The sequence below is a fragment of the Pygocentrus nattereri genome, chromosome 28 (genome assembly GCF_015220715.1).
Source record: "Pygocentrus nattereri isolate fPygNat1 chromosome 28, fPygNat1.pri, whole genome shotgun sequence".
NCBI lineage: Eukaryota > Metazoa > Chordata > Actinopteri > Characiformes > Serrasalmidae > Pygocentrus > Pygocentrus nattereri.
This window is the reverse complement of record NC_051238.1, coordinates 8908749-8924865: the sequence shown is the minus strand read 5'-3', so window position 1 is coordinate 8924865 and position 16117 is coordinate 8908749. Positions and strand designations below refer to the sequence as shown.

Sequence of the window (16117 nt, the reverse complement as noted above, 5' to 3'; positions counted from 1 at the left end):
CATTACCGTGATAATTATCAATATTGTTACGACCCAGTCTAGGGTCAGGCCGTAACAGAGAATGAGAGTGGGCAGCTGCCAGGCCAGACACCGGACACCATGTACATCAGCAAACCGTAGGTTTAATTAAACTTTGGTAAAAGTGTGCAAGTTTGCAAGCGGCTAAACTGAATAGAAGTGATGGCTTCGGGGAAGAGCAAATGCCAAAACAACAAACAAAACTGCAAAAACCAGGAGAAATGGTAACCGAAGCAAAATGCCACTCATCATCGACTTTCCAAACGAAGAAAAGGTCTGGACAGGTGTTTCAGGTCATGTCAAAGTGAAAAAAGCCCTGAACATCTCCGCAGACGTTGGCTTGGCAACCTCTTATACATGAGTGCGCCCCCATATGGCCAATCTTATACCGTCACGTAAAAGGACACAACAGGGGAAACACACAGAATGCCAGTACACAAAAGGTACACAAAAGGTGTATTACGACCAGGAGTCGTAACAATATCAACTGATGACATTTTTTATCGTGATAACATTTTGGGCCATGTCGCCCAGCCCTAAGCAGGAAGACAGTGCTAAGTGTTAACTGTGGAGCTTCTGCAGCCCCTGACATTTTGTAAGCACGACTCTGTTGTGTTGGATGTTGCTGTCTTGGTTGATTTACTGTCTCGCCATTTGCTTTTAATTTATACCGAAGCCATTCGTAACGCGTGTGAAAACATTTGTTCTGCGCTGATGAAGACTTCTTGTGGAAGAATAAAGAGACGTTTGTCAGGCAGAGCGGTGCTCGGTCCAACCCCCTCCCCACCCTCCTGCCAAACTGCTGCGCTTTGTTTTAAGAACCAGAACCGGAATCTTAGATATGTTGTTTTAACATCTGCGCTGCAGGAAGACGGAATATGAACCACTGGCTGGTGTGTGTGAATGGAAGCCCCAGCTGGTGGTCTTAATAAGACGCATCTCCATCCAGAGGCTGGCGTGGCAGCAGCCTCTTTACATGCTCTCTATTGTAGAGCCGGGGGAAGAGGGGAAGGTTACGGAGAAGTTCCTCCACAGCTGAGATAGACACTTAACACAGTACAGCTGCGGAAAGAATGACGCTCTATTCCTTTCGCTCTCTTTCTCTTCTTTCTCCCTCTCTTTTTCTCGTTCTCTTTCTGTCTGTCATGCCTACTATTTCTCTTCAAAACCGTTCTCGATGCTCATTTGTAGCACTGGCGGAATGCAGAGATGAGCTGAAATTGCTCTCATTGTATAGGTTTCTGAAAGGGCGAGTGTGTTTTTTTTTTTTTTTACAATTCTAAGAGAGAAATTTGTCCTCCAGGCTTTTTCACTGAATGGCAGAGCGAGAGCAAGGGCTCCTAAAGAAAGCCTAGCTGAGCCTCCACCTCCACCAGAGCACAAGCCTTCAGCAGGGACAATATTTAGAGATTATTGTCAATGAGCTTGAGTGCTAAACCTGCTAGTGTTTGCCCCTGGCACTGGAGCTGCGCAGGCAGACACAGGCCATAAAAAGCCCGGATTTACACCAAAGGTCGCACGGCTCGACTATTAGATGTTGTGACCTAGCATTTTAACCATGTTTGCTATTGGGATTTAATAGTAAATTCCACCAACAAACAAATGGTTAAGATGTATATAAAGTCGTTCAAAGTCGTTTGATGTGAAATGGTCCACTCTAGAGAAACTTCAGAGTCTGAATTATTCACAGTGATGGTGATACAAACCAGACGTCTGAGTCTTTAAAAGCTCTTTCACAGAATGTTTTTACATGAAATGGTTATGAATACACTGCCTGGTGCCTGAGACATTTTGTGGCCTAAATCGTATTTTTACACATCTATTTATGGTGGAAAAATACATGCAGATTTTGTACACTCTCAGAAATAAAGGCACGAAACGGTCAGTACCCCTCTTATGGGGTGGGACCCTTAAGTGTTCATCTCAGGACCTTTAGTCAGGGAACATAATTGTACCATAAACCATTGAAATGTTATTTTTTAAGTTGTACTGACTCTACACACCTCATCTCGCCAGGCAGTTTTAAAGCATCAGGTTATGAAAAGTGACAAATATGTACTTTTCACCTGGAGTTCACAGTTAGACCTTAAAACCACTCTTGTACATTTGAGGGAACATTTACATTGTTTGTACCTTGATGGACAAAAAATGTACCTGATCAGAACTTTCATAAATGGTGTTTTTATCCTTCAAAAATATATATCTTTCTAAATTATTACACCCTTAGCAATGTTACATATAAAGCTTAGAGGATGTGCAAGTTCACAGATTGTTTTGGGTAGCAGATAAAATGGCTGTGTTTGCATTGGTGACATTGTGACCCCCGGTTCCTATCACCGTCACTGTAAAGAAATGAGTCGAGCGTTTCTCTGCATTCACTCTGAATTGCTTTGTTTAAATTTCAGTGCTTGAATGATGCATTTCAAATTGTAATTTTCCATACATAGTTCAGCTCATCAGAAGCAATATTATCTACTCCTGTCCTGGCATTCTCTGCAGTTCTAGGAACACAAAAACAAATTTTAATGACAAGATAATAAGCAATATACTTCTTTATTCTAGACTATGCATACCTTATTTGAATAGCTATTGAGCTATTGAGTAAACCAAGTTTAACTATCTTTACATTCCAATAACCATTCATCCCTTTGACCTTGTACACCCACCCCCTGTATGCGAAGAGATTGAGAAGACGCTCTTGTCTGGCATAACAATAGGCAGAACTCGGGAGGGGAGGACATTTTATCCTCATGAACGGCTCCGTTTTGGGGGATCCCTAACCGCCACTACTGTAATGCTATAAGCGCCCGTCTGCAAAGAGGCAGAATAGCTCCTCTCTTCCTCGCTGTCTCGCTTCGACAATGGAGTTGCTCATGTGGAAAAGCTCCCCCAGTCAGCTGCACATATTGATATTTGCGTGAAAGGCTGACAGGGATGCGCTCTGTGTTAAAGTGGGCAATCGAGCGGCCTGGGATTGATCGTTTGGGGTCCTGTGCTGATTAAAAGCTTTCTTTATGGTCGGATCATAATCGTCCTCTTGATTTAAAACCGTTGGCCGAGGCACTGGATTCAGGTTTTTTATGCGAATGGTATTGTCGTTTATGATGGACTGCTTGTGTTAAGTGACCTTCTCCCTCTCTGCTATGTCTAAGAGTCCGATAATATTCAGTATTTGCAAGAAACAGCACACAGTGGCTTAAAAGGGCTGTACGTTCCAAATGATTTCCTTCCAGTACCCATAAATCCTGTCTGCTGCCAAAGGCTGATAGTAAATGGGATACGAGGCCCATTTTACACTTTCCTAAACTATAATTGTGGAAGCTCTTTCTATAGTTTCTCCCCCTTCAGCTCTGTGTTCAGTCGGCCACATCTTAGCAGATGCATGGTGTGCTGTTATATTTACCACTTTATTTATGGTTTTCTCCATGCTGGTAAAGAAAGTGGTTCTGGGACTTTCTGTGAGGAATAAGAAGCATAAAGCTACACAGGCACTTGATTTATTATTCACTGATAAATGGGATAATTGTATTATTTTGTGCCGTATTCAAATTAGAGGCAGTAATCGCAACCAGTAATTGTAGCTTCTGCTATCTGTCTTGATAGTATTATCTATCTATCATCTATCTACATTCATAGGTTTAAAGCATAGGATCCCAAAGAAAGCTTTTATTCCGCTCAAGACCCCAAACGATCTATCCCAGGCTGCTCGATGCCTACATTAACATAGCACATCTGTGTGTGTGTGTATGTATGTGTATATATATATATATATATATATATATATATATATATATATATATAATTGCTCTATTTGATGTCTTATTTTGGCGCCAATCCTAAGAATTGTCTTCCCCATTAAAAAAGCGTATTTTGTCGTTGTTATTTGCTAATTAGAGCCAGTAATTACAACCAGTAATATACATGCCTGTTTTTAGCTTATGCATGCTCTGATGCTCTTGTAGTCACTAGTGATGGGCATTGCTTTTCTTTGCTTCTCCTCAAATAATGATGGATAACATTGTAGTGCATAAAACCTCTGTGCCACACTGAAGATCAAAAGTTTAGTTTCCCACCCAGATCATCTCTGGTATACCACTAAGAGTCCTTACTCTAAACTACTAGCATTACATTCACTTGTAAGTGACTCTGGAAATCTGTTAAACGCTGTAAACGTTTAAGTGTGATGTCTGATTTAGCTTTGTTATGACACTGTAAGATTAGTCCATCTTTAGAGTTTTATATTTAAAAATTTTAAAAAGTCTTATGCTCACTGCACTTCATATATGATCTATATTGTTCTGGTAAATGTAAATACATTGGCAAGTGGTACAGATATCGACAACGTATTAATCATCGATTATCATTATCAGCCCAGAAATTCCATATCAGGGCATCCCTAGTGAAGATGACGGCTTTGTGCAATATGGAATATGAAATGTGACGTGAATGGCAGGGAGTCAATAATTGATGCTCCGTGCTGACCACTGTGGTGGGCGGATTTGAATATTTCATTAGCGGCAGGTGCACAGGTAGGCAAAAGGTCGTGCTTGCTCACAAAACGGCCCGCTGGCGCTCCGAGTCCACGGACGTGTTTCAATTACGGTGGGTAAATGCCAAGGATGCAGGGAGTTGTGCTGTTTACAATTCTGCCGGTGTCTTACTGAAACAAGGGAGAGCGCTTTGATTCTGTGAATGGATCCCAAACCGTCTGCTCAACCTTTACTGCCGCAAACTGAGTTTGATCAGTTTGTGGTTTCGATACAGAGGGTCCTGAGATCTTGACCCTTAGAAGTGGCAGTTATGCCCAGTGATGACGCGCACTGTAATTCTGTATTAAAGGGGAATTCAACTGACTTGTGAAAGTTTCTGAGTAATTCAATCACTGAGAAGTAAACAAACTGATTCAGAGTGGTTTGATGTGAAATGAGTCATTATAGAGAAACTTGGACTCAGATTTGGTGGTGAAAGGAGCCATAAATCTCATTACAGCATCGAAGGAACAGAGACTGAAACTGCAAAATGCACTGTTAATGACATCTCCTTTTATAGTCTGATCAATTTGGCTGAGGTTCAGCTTCATGTTTCACAAAAATATGGTGTCAGTGGTGTGATTCAGGACGCATGAAGTGACTTTGAAACTGAAATAACAAATAGAATTCTCTACATACAAGACTTTGAAACTAAAGCAGCAGTGGAGTATATTTTACAACAGCTCAGAATTTAGTAGTTTTGTCAATAGTGTTATGGTCAGGGGTGTTAATCACGAAGCATTAACCATTAAGTGATCTTAAAATTCAAATCAAATAACAAGTTGAGTGCAATATTTTTAGTGTGACTTTGAAACTGGCCGTGGAGTATATTTTAGAAAAGATCAGAATTTAGCCATTTTGTTAGCTGTTTTGTGGTCAGTGGTGTTACTCATGAAACACTGAGTCATTCTAATATTGAAATGCCCTGTTGTTACTCACATACTTTGTAGTTTTTCTACATACAGTGTGATTTTGAAATTCAAGTGGTAATGGAGTATGTTTTTAAAAAGCTCAGAATTCAGTAGTTTTGTCAACTGTGTTGTCGTCAGAGGTGTTATTCACGAAGCATTATGTGATTTTAAAATAGAACTCAAATCACAACATGAGTGCACATTTTTTAACATACAGTGTGACTTTGAAGCTAAAGTGGCAGTGGAGTACATTTTTAAAAAGCTCAGAATTTTGTGATTTTGTTAGCCGTACGGTCACTAGTGTTACTCATGACAGAGTAAGTGATTTTAACTCTAAAATAAAATGACATGAATGCAATATTTTTATTTGCTATAGACAATGTGACTTTGAAATTAAAATGTTAGTAGACTGTATTTTTTAGAAAAGCTTAAATTTGAGTAGTCTTGTCAGCAGTGTTACCGTCAGTGGTGTTACTTATACAACAGTAAGTGATTTTAGCATTGCAATAAAGTTACATGAATGCCATTACCCACTTTATAGTTTTCTCAGTGTGACTTCGAAACTTGAGTGGTAGTGGAGTATATTTTAGAAAAGCTCAGATTTGAGTAATATTGTCAGCAGTGTTATGGTCAGCAGTGTTACTCATGATAGAGTCAGTGATTTTAACATTGAAATAAAATAACATCAATGTCCTTTTGTTTCTACATACAGTGTGACTTTATAAACTAAGTGGCAGTGGACTGTATCTTAGAAAAACTCACCTTGTAGTAATTTTGACGGTGGTGTTATCGTCAGTGGTGTTCATACCCCGCTGAATGGTAGGATGACCCAGCTGAGTGTAAAGGCCTCAGAAAGCTGGACCAGAGGCAGCAGATTATAAAACAGTGTATTTATGCGTTGCTGCGTGGCGGAATAAATTAACATAGAGCTCAAACACACGACACCTCGCCCACCCTCAGTCACACACTCACACACACGTATACACTCACATGCTCGCACACTCACACACTCATACACACTCATACTGTCATAACTGCACATGCATAAATACACAAATACTCACACATTCTGACTCTCCCTGATTCTCTCTCTCACTCACGCTCAGCCGTAGAGCCATCAGCCGTTCTGCACTTGAAAGGCAGTGGCCTGTCCCTTTTGGGTGGGATTGTTTATTCCCCACTCTGCTTTTTCTCACTGCACTGTCTAATCTCGGCCCTGATCAAAGCAGAAAAAGGAGCACTTTCAGAAGCGCTGCATTAAAGCAGCCGTCGAGAAACACACGCTTTTCTGTCCGTCTCCTTCAAGGACATTCAGCGCTGATACTATACTCCACAGTTCACACTGTCTAAATTCAGTAGCAGTATTAGCTACATACTAGACTGGTCCAGTTAATAAAACTGAGCTGTCTGAAGGAAGAGTCACACTAAATATTTACATCTGTGAAATGGGCTTGACCAAGACAGGACTGGAAAACGTGGTGTGGAGAGAGGAAACTGTTAGCAAGCCACCTAATTTGCCATCCATAAACAGTACAAGGAGAAAACAAAACTATTTACCAGCTCCTGACTATCACCATACAATGCCACTGCTTTTTTTCCTTTTTTACATTTTTATCCATATATTTCAAAATCAAGCTTCCTCTGAGAAACATGAAGCGCCACCACAGTTTTTGAACTGCCACTAATGCAACATCATTGGACAGCTCAACAGACTATTGGCTGCCAACTCTGTCAAATCTGTTAACAGATGCCTGGGTTAGCTAACATGCGCTAAATAATAGGGTAACATCCTACCCACCTGGAGAGAAAAGGAGATCAGTTATTCCCTAGGACTCCCGTCTGTGGATGACTGTGGCATCCCACTGATGAGGCTGGGGCTTGTTCATGTATTGATGCATGTTTTGTTGAGGTTCTTAATGAAAAGAAGTTTACACACCCTTAAGAAATAAACCTAAATGTAGCATGCTTTTGCAAATTTTAGGTGCACGATTTTTATTTATGTGCTGAATTTGACGTATTGGAAAATATATAACATAAGATATAAGATGTGACAAAACCTTTTGAACAGGCCATAATATGTTTTATTTTTCCAATAAGGGAAATTCAGTAAATAAGCTATAATTGTACATTAAAATGTGTTTTCTCAGTGAAGGATGTGGATGCGTTCCAAAGCCTAGGCCTTATTTCTCAGCCGCTACGTCATAGAAGGCTGTTCCAAAGTGAAGGACCTTTTGTATACAGCCTAGAAATGCAGTCTACGTTCTGAGTGACTTGAAAGACGCAACAGATTTATTCTTCCAGGCCTTCGGCTACCCACAGTTCTCTGCGCACGAACAATGCGAAGGAAAAAACGTTACCATGAAAATGGAGCAGAGCTTGTTTTAAAATGTAAGCTGTTCACGTCCTTGAATTCATCTTCGTTGCTTTATAAAGTGATCTATTAAGGAATTTGTCCATATATCATATATTAATCATAAGTATTTGTATATATGTAGTTTATCATGCTACATAAGCTTGTTGGCGTATTAACTACCATAGCAACAAACGCGATGCATTGGGCTCTATTTTCTCCCACCACCTCCCTCACAAGTTTCCTGCCACAATTGCAGGAGGTGGGACCTCTCTGCTGACATCACCACGCAGCCTTGTTAGGACTGTTCTATTTGTTTGACCAATACGCTGCTAAGGAGAAGTCTTCATAGGACAGCACTACCGAGGACCCGCACTACCTCGGCTGCAGCCTAAGTTTTGGAACACAACTACTGTTTGAGCAAAGCGCCCAAACGTTTGCACACAACTTTTATACTCAGAACTGCCCCCTCATAGATCAAAGCAGTTGTGGTAACTGCAGTCAGTGGTGTGAATGTGTGCATCAGAGTGAGGTTTGGTAAATGCAGTCGTTTTATCCTGGAAATTTCTGAGGCAAAACTCTTTGTGGTTTTTTTTTCTTTGTCATTTTGCTTGCAGAATTCCTCTGGCTTCACTGTTGTGACTGGGCCATAGCACTCTGTTAGTCATTTCGGCATGATTTTAGAGCACTTCTTGATTGATCTGGAGCCTGGTTTCCATAAGTGAGGTGCGCCCGGCTCCAAACCTTAAAAGCCTTAGTTGAGCAGTTTGGTGGTTTCTCTCCTCAAAATCACCAGATTCAGCTCATTAACTTTATAAACCAGGTTTACTAATTATACATTCAGCAAACTAAGCCGGCGTTTGGCCAGTGTCTCAGACTTTTCCACAAAGAATCCAGGCCTTTCGATCTGCCATCAGCCATTTCACAAGTGTGCGTGTAAGGTGTCCTCAAATGAAGTATGTTGATGACCTTTTGCGTACCCATTTGCATTCCAACAGTAATGATCCATTCAACATTGATTTCACGTTTCGACACATCTACAAATGATATTAGATCAGTGTAGATCTAACAAGTGTTTGCTCAGTCTGTTGACAGCCCATATTATCACTGATAAAACAGCCTTGTTCAAACACACATAAGCACACATACACATTAAAGACTGTTTAGTCAAAGGGATCCAAATATGTATGAAAAGTTTGGACCAATTACTTGGTCCATAACTCGCACAGTGGGGTTTTTATACAAGGTCAAGAGCATTATCAGAGAGGTCAAGTCCCATATTTATTATATACTATATAAGTCCCTATATGTACTGATAATATATCTCATATGTACTGTATATGTACTGTATATCTTGGTGATTTCGGGACAAAACCTCTATCTCCAAAAAGGTACAGGAGCTCTTAACTTTTAATGAAGGTAGATGAAAACATTTTTGTAAAGTAATTTTGGACAATTTCTGTTCCGTTCATCATGAAGTCTTGACACAACATGAAGGGCAACTGCGTTTCTCAAATTAGGTCAAAAAATGAAAAGCAGTGATGGCAACAATATGCAAGTACCTACAATACTGTGCAAAAGTTGGAGACCATCCTTCATTTATTTGACTTCAAATCAAAACAGTAATTAAGTATATGTCATTCATTTTTCAGTGTAAAGTAAAAAGCAGAAAGGAATCAACACACAGTGCGTCCATCATTCACCTTTATCCAAGCTTTCATTCTTTTCAGCTGGCTCTCTTTTATTATTTTTCTTAAAGAAATTTACAGCAAAGCATTTTTCACTCCTTCGAAGTTCAGTCTTAGAAGTTGGTTGCGTTTTCTGCTTCTCATAATCCAAGTAATCAAACCCATTCAGTTTTGTTGATGTCTGGACTCTGGGATGGTCAATCCATCGTTCTGAGAACACCAACAGCTCCTTTATTTCCTTTATTTTTCTACCTCCTTTTCTCAGTGAGGTACTTCTTGATCAGCTCAGCATCCGCATCAGACCCATAGAGCCGAGGTGTCTTTTCACAGTGGAAGGATGGACAGAAACACCTGTAGATTTTTCAAATCTGAAGTGGAGCTTCATTTTTACCCAGTATTTCAAATACTCTTTATCTGATGGAGACATTTTTGGTGGCCTACCAGATCTTGCAGGTGGTTGTTAGGAGTCCCATTTTCTCTGTACCTTTTAAACATTGTTAGAACACCGGCTTTGGAAGCTCCTGTCTTTTACTCATTTCTAATCTCTTACACATCACATACACAACCATAGATGATAGAACACATGACGTGGTACATGGTGACTTCCCTCACATTAAAAATATTCCTGTTATTCCTGTCCAACTCCTTCACTTTTCTTATATAAGCTTCCATTTGGATGGGCGTTTGGCCAGATGCCCACTCACGCATTTTCAGATGCAAAGTTCTTCTTTTTAAAAATCGTGATATCTGCAGCTGCCTTTGTGCTGCTGTTCCCTCGCTGCTCTTTTTCGAGCTGTTCTTTATGCTGTCGTGTTTCCTCTCATGCTCGAGACAGTGCTGTTGTTCTCTGGTGAGCTGAGCTAAGCTGCCGCTCCTAGCTATATGTGAATGTGTGTGCGTATATGAAAGCTGCTTTCTGTCACTGTGTGTTTGCAGTATTGTTTAGATGGAAAGGGCCTGGAAGAGCTGGGCTGTAAGTGTTTACAAACACAGCTGAACTTTGACACCAGTGAAGGCGGCCTGTGTTTAATTCAGGCCAGAGACAGCGAGCTCGAGCCAGACCAGTTGAGTCCACACAGCCACTTGTGTAGCTGCTGTGAACTACCCAGCCACTCAGCCAGGCTTGGGAATCCCCTGCATTATACAGTTTAATGTGCTCTCCCTGCTCTTTCACCTCTGATCCAGCTCTTTAGAGACAGCACAGTCTGTTGGATAATGTGATTTAGGCTGTTTTCACACCTAGTTCGTTTGTGCCAAACTTAGAACCATAATTTTGTTACATTTGATGTTTTTTGTTTGGTTGAGCTGGTTTCACACTGCAACAGCTACAAGTGCACCAAATTATACACAAGTGCTGTTTATTTGTCAGAAATATTATAAGGATATGAGTTCCTTACATTTCATCACTGCCAAAGAAAAATATTTATCTCCATTTTTTTCAATTTTTCTACATAGCCTGAGCATGACAGCTGCCCTTTACAATGTGTGAACATTTCATGAGGATTGGACTAATAGAAATGCTCCAAGTTTGCTTAGAAATAAAATCTCTTTACATTAACTTACATTAAAAGTAAAGAGTGTTTTTGCCTTCTGCTGTAAAGTTGCCATTTTGGAGATACTTTTTTTGTTTGTTTTTTTTGACAGTGAAAATTTGCTACTATTTGAGCTAAATAGTTTCTACTTTGCATAAACTAATGGATGAAAATATGATAAATGATAAATGTGTATCAACCCGAAGCAATAATAATAAACCTTACTTGATATTTGCTTCTTTATGATTGGTTTGTCAGTTGTTATGTAACCAATCAGATTGCTGAAGCAATACGTTCCAATACAAACCCAAACTTTTTCAGGCCATGTTGACTGCTGTCCACACCAAGGAACAGAACCGTGGTTTGGCAAAAATTCCAGATTGGTTTGCTTCCAAGTGATCGCTAGTTCAGTTTTCTGCTGGTATGAATGCAGGATAATTCTACACCAGACGTGCCTTTCTGTCTCTTCTAGCAGCACATCAGTACTGTACTGTCAGCATAATCTGCCTGTTTTAATATTTGACTCTTGACAGATACTCATATCATTCCTGCAGCACAAGCCGCTGCTAATAACGCCAGGCAAGAAATTAGATAATAACAAAGCAACGCTCTGGGTTTTGGCACATGGATTGCAGAATGTATTTTTGGCCAAGTGTCAGTGATCTGATTGTTTAAATTCAAATCATCAAAACATTCACTCAGAAAGAATCAGATATCAAGTAGGGTTTATTAATATTGTTTGGATTATAATACACACAGATATTAAGCATCTATTTTAATACAGAGTAAGAGTTCTTCAATACACTCATGCATGTAATTTGGTGCACTTGAGCTATAACAGTGTGAAAACAGCCTGAACGAAAGATACAGTTTCACTCTAATGCAGACTTTAGGAAAGGCAAGTTATTTATATACAATGTTGTTGTTCAAAATGCTTTACAAATGAGAAAATACAGAGTCAGAAAATAGAGTTGCAAATCGAAAACAAGATTAAAACAATAGATTTAATAGAGAAAATCATTAAATTAAAAATCTAATTAGAAATTAATTTAGGATAGTTAAAAAAGCAAAGAATTAGTTCCTTTGCTAAAATTGGTCAATTAAATGCCTAGTTTGTTTGTTAAATTTATTTGGTAAGTTAAAACTTTGTTAAAAGCTTCGTTTGTTTGCTAAAAAAAAGTTAAAAGCTTCGTTTGTTTGCTAAAAAAATGAGTTAAAAGCCTAGTTCGTTTGCTAAAAATTAGATAGTTAAAAACTTTTCATTGATCAACTTTTCATTACTTTTCAAAAATGTTTAGTTAGTGAGTTAGTTAAAGGCTCAGTGCTTTATGGGTAAGCCAGAGTTTTATTTACAGTTCTGTATTCATCTCCTTCACTCAACAGTCGCTCCCACAGTCCTCCACACACAACTGTTGACTGTCTCTATAAATATCAGTGAGAGGCAAAACAAAATGTGCTTTGCTCCTTTGTAATGCAAATATGCATTATTACATACTTATATAAAGGTAATTACATAATAATTACATGGTTTGCCTTATATTGACTTGAATTTACATGCAATTTGCATTACTTATCAGTAGATTGCAGTCTGCAACTTTTTTCTCGTTTATTCCGTGACAAAAATGTAAATGATGAGTTTTCTTCTTCACTTTTCATGTATATGTAACAATGACAAAATAAAATGTCTTTTTCTACTTGCAAACAGATATTTAGTATTAATTTTAGTTAATTAATCATTAATTTCATTAATTAATTTAATGAAGTTTAGAATCCACATTTTCAACAGAAATCATTTATAAAAATTACACATTTATTATACCTACAAAAAAGAAAGTTCTAATGATAAAACCAGTGGCTTCAAGCTTTAGCCCAACACACAGCTTTCAAATGCCAACAGTGATAGAAATTTACTAGTATTTATATTCAAAACAAACTGTTTAGGCGGAGGGAGAAAAGAGAGTGTGGCATTTAAAGTGATACCATCACTGGTGAGGTCACAGAAACGCTCATGTGCAAAAATAAAGGAGGCTTTGGTCAAGGCTCAGGAGAATAAAACTGGCCTAGTATATAGTGTTTACTAGGCTCTCTGTTAGTAAACTCAAAAGCAGTCACAGGGCAGCGAGTCCGGTTCCCCAGTGGGGCTCTGCTACACTTATACCCTCTCTGAAGTCAGAGTAGACCATCAGATTTAAAATGGAGAGGGTGGTACATGGAAAACATTGAGGCAAGCAGCAAACCATTTGCTTGTTATTGGTTATTAATAATTAACTTTTGGACGTCAGGGTTATGTTTACTGCATTGTTATTTTTGTAAAGGAAGAGTGTGAGTATATATGGAAGTGTGTGTGTGTGTGTGTGTGTGTGTGTGTGTGGTGTGATGTTGTATAAGCCATGTTTTGTTGTTGTGTCGTAGGTGAGCCGTATCCCTGTGGAGAGCTGTTCTCAGTACAGGAGCTGTAAGAGCTGTCTGGGCTCTGGGGACCCTCACTGTGGCTGGTGTGTCCTTCACAACAAGTAAGTCTGTCTGTCTGTCTGTCTATGAACAAGCACATGTTTTAACATTGGTAATGCATTTTACTAGTTTCACCTTTCAACCTTAATGGCTTTCAATGTGATGTTGAAAACATCATACTAGACAGTTCATATGAGAGACTATAGAAAACTAACGAGCAGCGAATTAACAAAAGCAGCAGCAAAGTGGGGCTCCAGTTCCCCTCGAGAACCTTCATTGTAAGACTCCATGAGCTCTGTGAATGACAGCGAGAGGCTACAATCGCAGAGGAGTTGGAACCATTGATTGTATATATGGCATACATAATATACGCAGTCATTTGTTTTCTGCTATTGCTGTCACTGGACGGTGGTGAGTTCACTCTGTAGAAATCACATGATTTTCATGTTGAAGTTCATGTGAACCTGGTTAAATGACAATAAAACATTCTCTCCAGGAAATAATCTTACATATGCCAGTTTCCTACACATTTTAGTGCATTTATTAGTTTAGCTTGGAAATTGGAAAAAAAATAAAACCTAAAATGTAAAACGTGTCGTAACTTTTGCACAAGCCACATTTTATATTTTATTTTCCCCAATATAAAAAATTCAGCGAATAAACAGCATTTGTGCTTTAAAATGTGTGGAAGTGTGTTGGGGCACCCAGACTTTGGCATAGGTATTTATAAATTGTGTGCCTACAGAGTGCACCAACAGAGGATTGGTGTTTGGAGCAGAGATGGTATCACTTTCCCTAGAAAACATACACCATGTTTACCTAATCCCATATAAGAAACATTAAAAATCAGACTTCGTCACTTTTATTAGGCACAATGCCTGAAGTTTCTCACTCATTAGGTAAGTACAGAGAGCAGTGAGCAGATACTGCGGCCTTGTGTAGCTGGACCGAAGTAGAGCTTTTTAGAATCAGAATCAGATTAGCGGCTACTGAGCATACTAATGCATTCATTAGAGCTGTTATAAGATTGTTATAACATTAGAGCTGTAGAGCACAACGTGTAAGCTCCAGTGATGTCAGCCCCAAGGGAAGCTAACATCTGAACCCACTCATCAACTTTTAATGATGATTCATAGAGCACTGGAGCCGCTCCAGCCAATCAGAGAGCCACGTGCTATATAAAGACCCCTACAGTGACAGGTGACATCACCCCTACGCCCCAGATGTTCTGTTGCTGGGGGTTTAAAAATATACCATGATGCCACATGATGCATTGATCTGAAGATGATTATGCAAATGCATCCATTTGGGAATGTTTGAACAGATGACAGTAACATTTTCAGCCCAACAATTTTTTAAGTGCTGGGCTGTTTTCAATTGTAAAAATTCTGTGAAAAGCTTATATTACTTTAAGTGTATCATACCCTACTACTGTGTCGGGATATATGTGTCGGGATTACTGTGTCGGGATTACTTTCATACCCCACTACTGTGTCGGGATATATGAACAGTTCATCCAGTCACATTTGCATATTGAGTGAATTTTTGAAAAAGATTCTAAACTGTACCACAATAATCAAATGGAATAGAATGATTGTGAAATTTAAAATATCATTATGCATTACTTCATTTCATTGCCCTGTGATGGACTGGCGACCTGTCCAAGGTGTATCCTGCCTACCGCCCAATGACCACTATGATAGGCTCCAGCACCCCCCCCACGACCCAGAAGGAGAAGCAGCTTAGAAGTGTGTGTGTGTGTGTGTGTGTGTGTGTGCGCGCTTCATTTCCTAAACGGTTGTAGTCTGATTTGAATCACTTTGTTGTGAAATTTGAGATTGAGGTGTATCCTAAAAAGTCATAATTGCACTAAATAGGATCGAATCATGGTGAACATTTGAGATTTCATGCTGCATTAAACTGTTTCTTAAAGATTCGTATCTTGAATCATGATAAAAAAAAAAATTCATGATGAACTAAACAGCATATTGAAGAAGCTGGATCGAATAGAATCAAACAGCTGTGAAAGTTTAGATTGTATTGTCTTGTTTCCTAAATAGTTTTAATTTAATCAATTCTTGGAGGAGTTTTTCATTTTGTGCATTCCATCATTCCCTAAATAACTGTAATGAATTCCATTGATTCATGGGGAAACATGCAGCCACGGTTACTTAATAATAATAATTGTAATTAAATCAAATAGAATCAACTCATGGTGAGCATTGAAATTTCATGATGCATTGAATCGTTTCCTGAAGAATCGTAATGGAATCTAATAGGATCGAATTGGAGCGCACTTTGAGATTTTGTGTTGCATTAAATTGTTTCTTGTAATTAAATTAAATCATGGTGAAATATGAGAATCCTTAAGGCCCCGAATTGCTCGCTAAAGAATCGTAATGGAGTCATTCTGACATCAGAGATTTGTTACTCTTTTCCATCTTTCGCTCCTCATGCTGTATTTCCCTCTGCGGTTGACCCCCAGGCGGCTGCTGGGTTTGGGGCGTGTGGGGCTGCTGCTGACTCCCTGCCAGCCCCACGCTAGCCTCGGAGTAATGGATGAACTCTTGGAGAAAGTGCTGTCTGAGAGTGGGCTGCGTTCTGTCAGCGGTGCAGCGTGATGCGGACGTGGGAGGAA

The 16117-nt window shown here is 39.3% G+C and overlaps 1 protein-coding gene across 1 annotated transcript in view; it reads left to right on the top strand.

The window, feature by feature from the left end:
• The window catches only part of plxna3 (plexin A3), a 239305-nt gene that overhangs the window by 96293 nt on the left and 126895 nt on the right, over positions 1 to 16117 (top strand). Inside the window, exon 5 of the mRNA XM_037535912.1 lies at positions 13441 to 13541. Coding sequence (XP_037391809.1) covers positions 13441 to 13541 — 101 coding nt within the window. The remainder of the gene's footprint in view (positions 1 to 13440; positions 13542 to 16117) is intronic.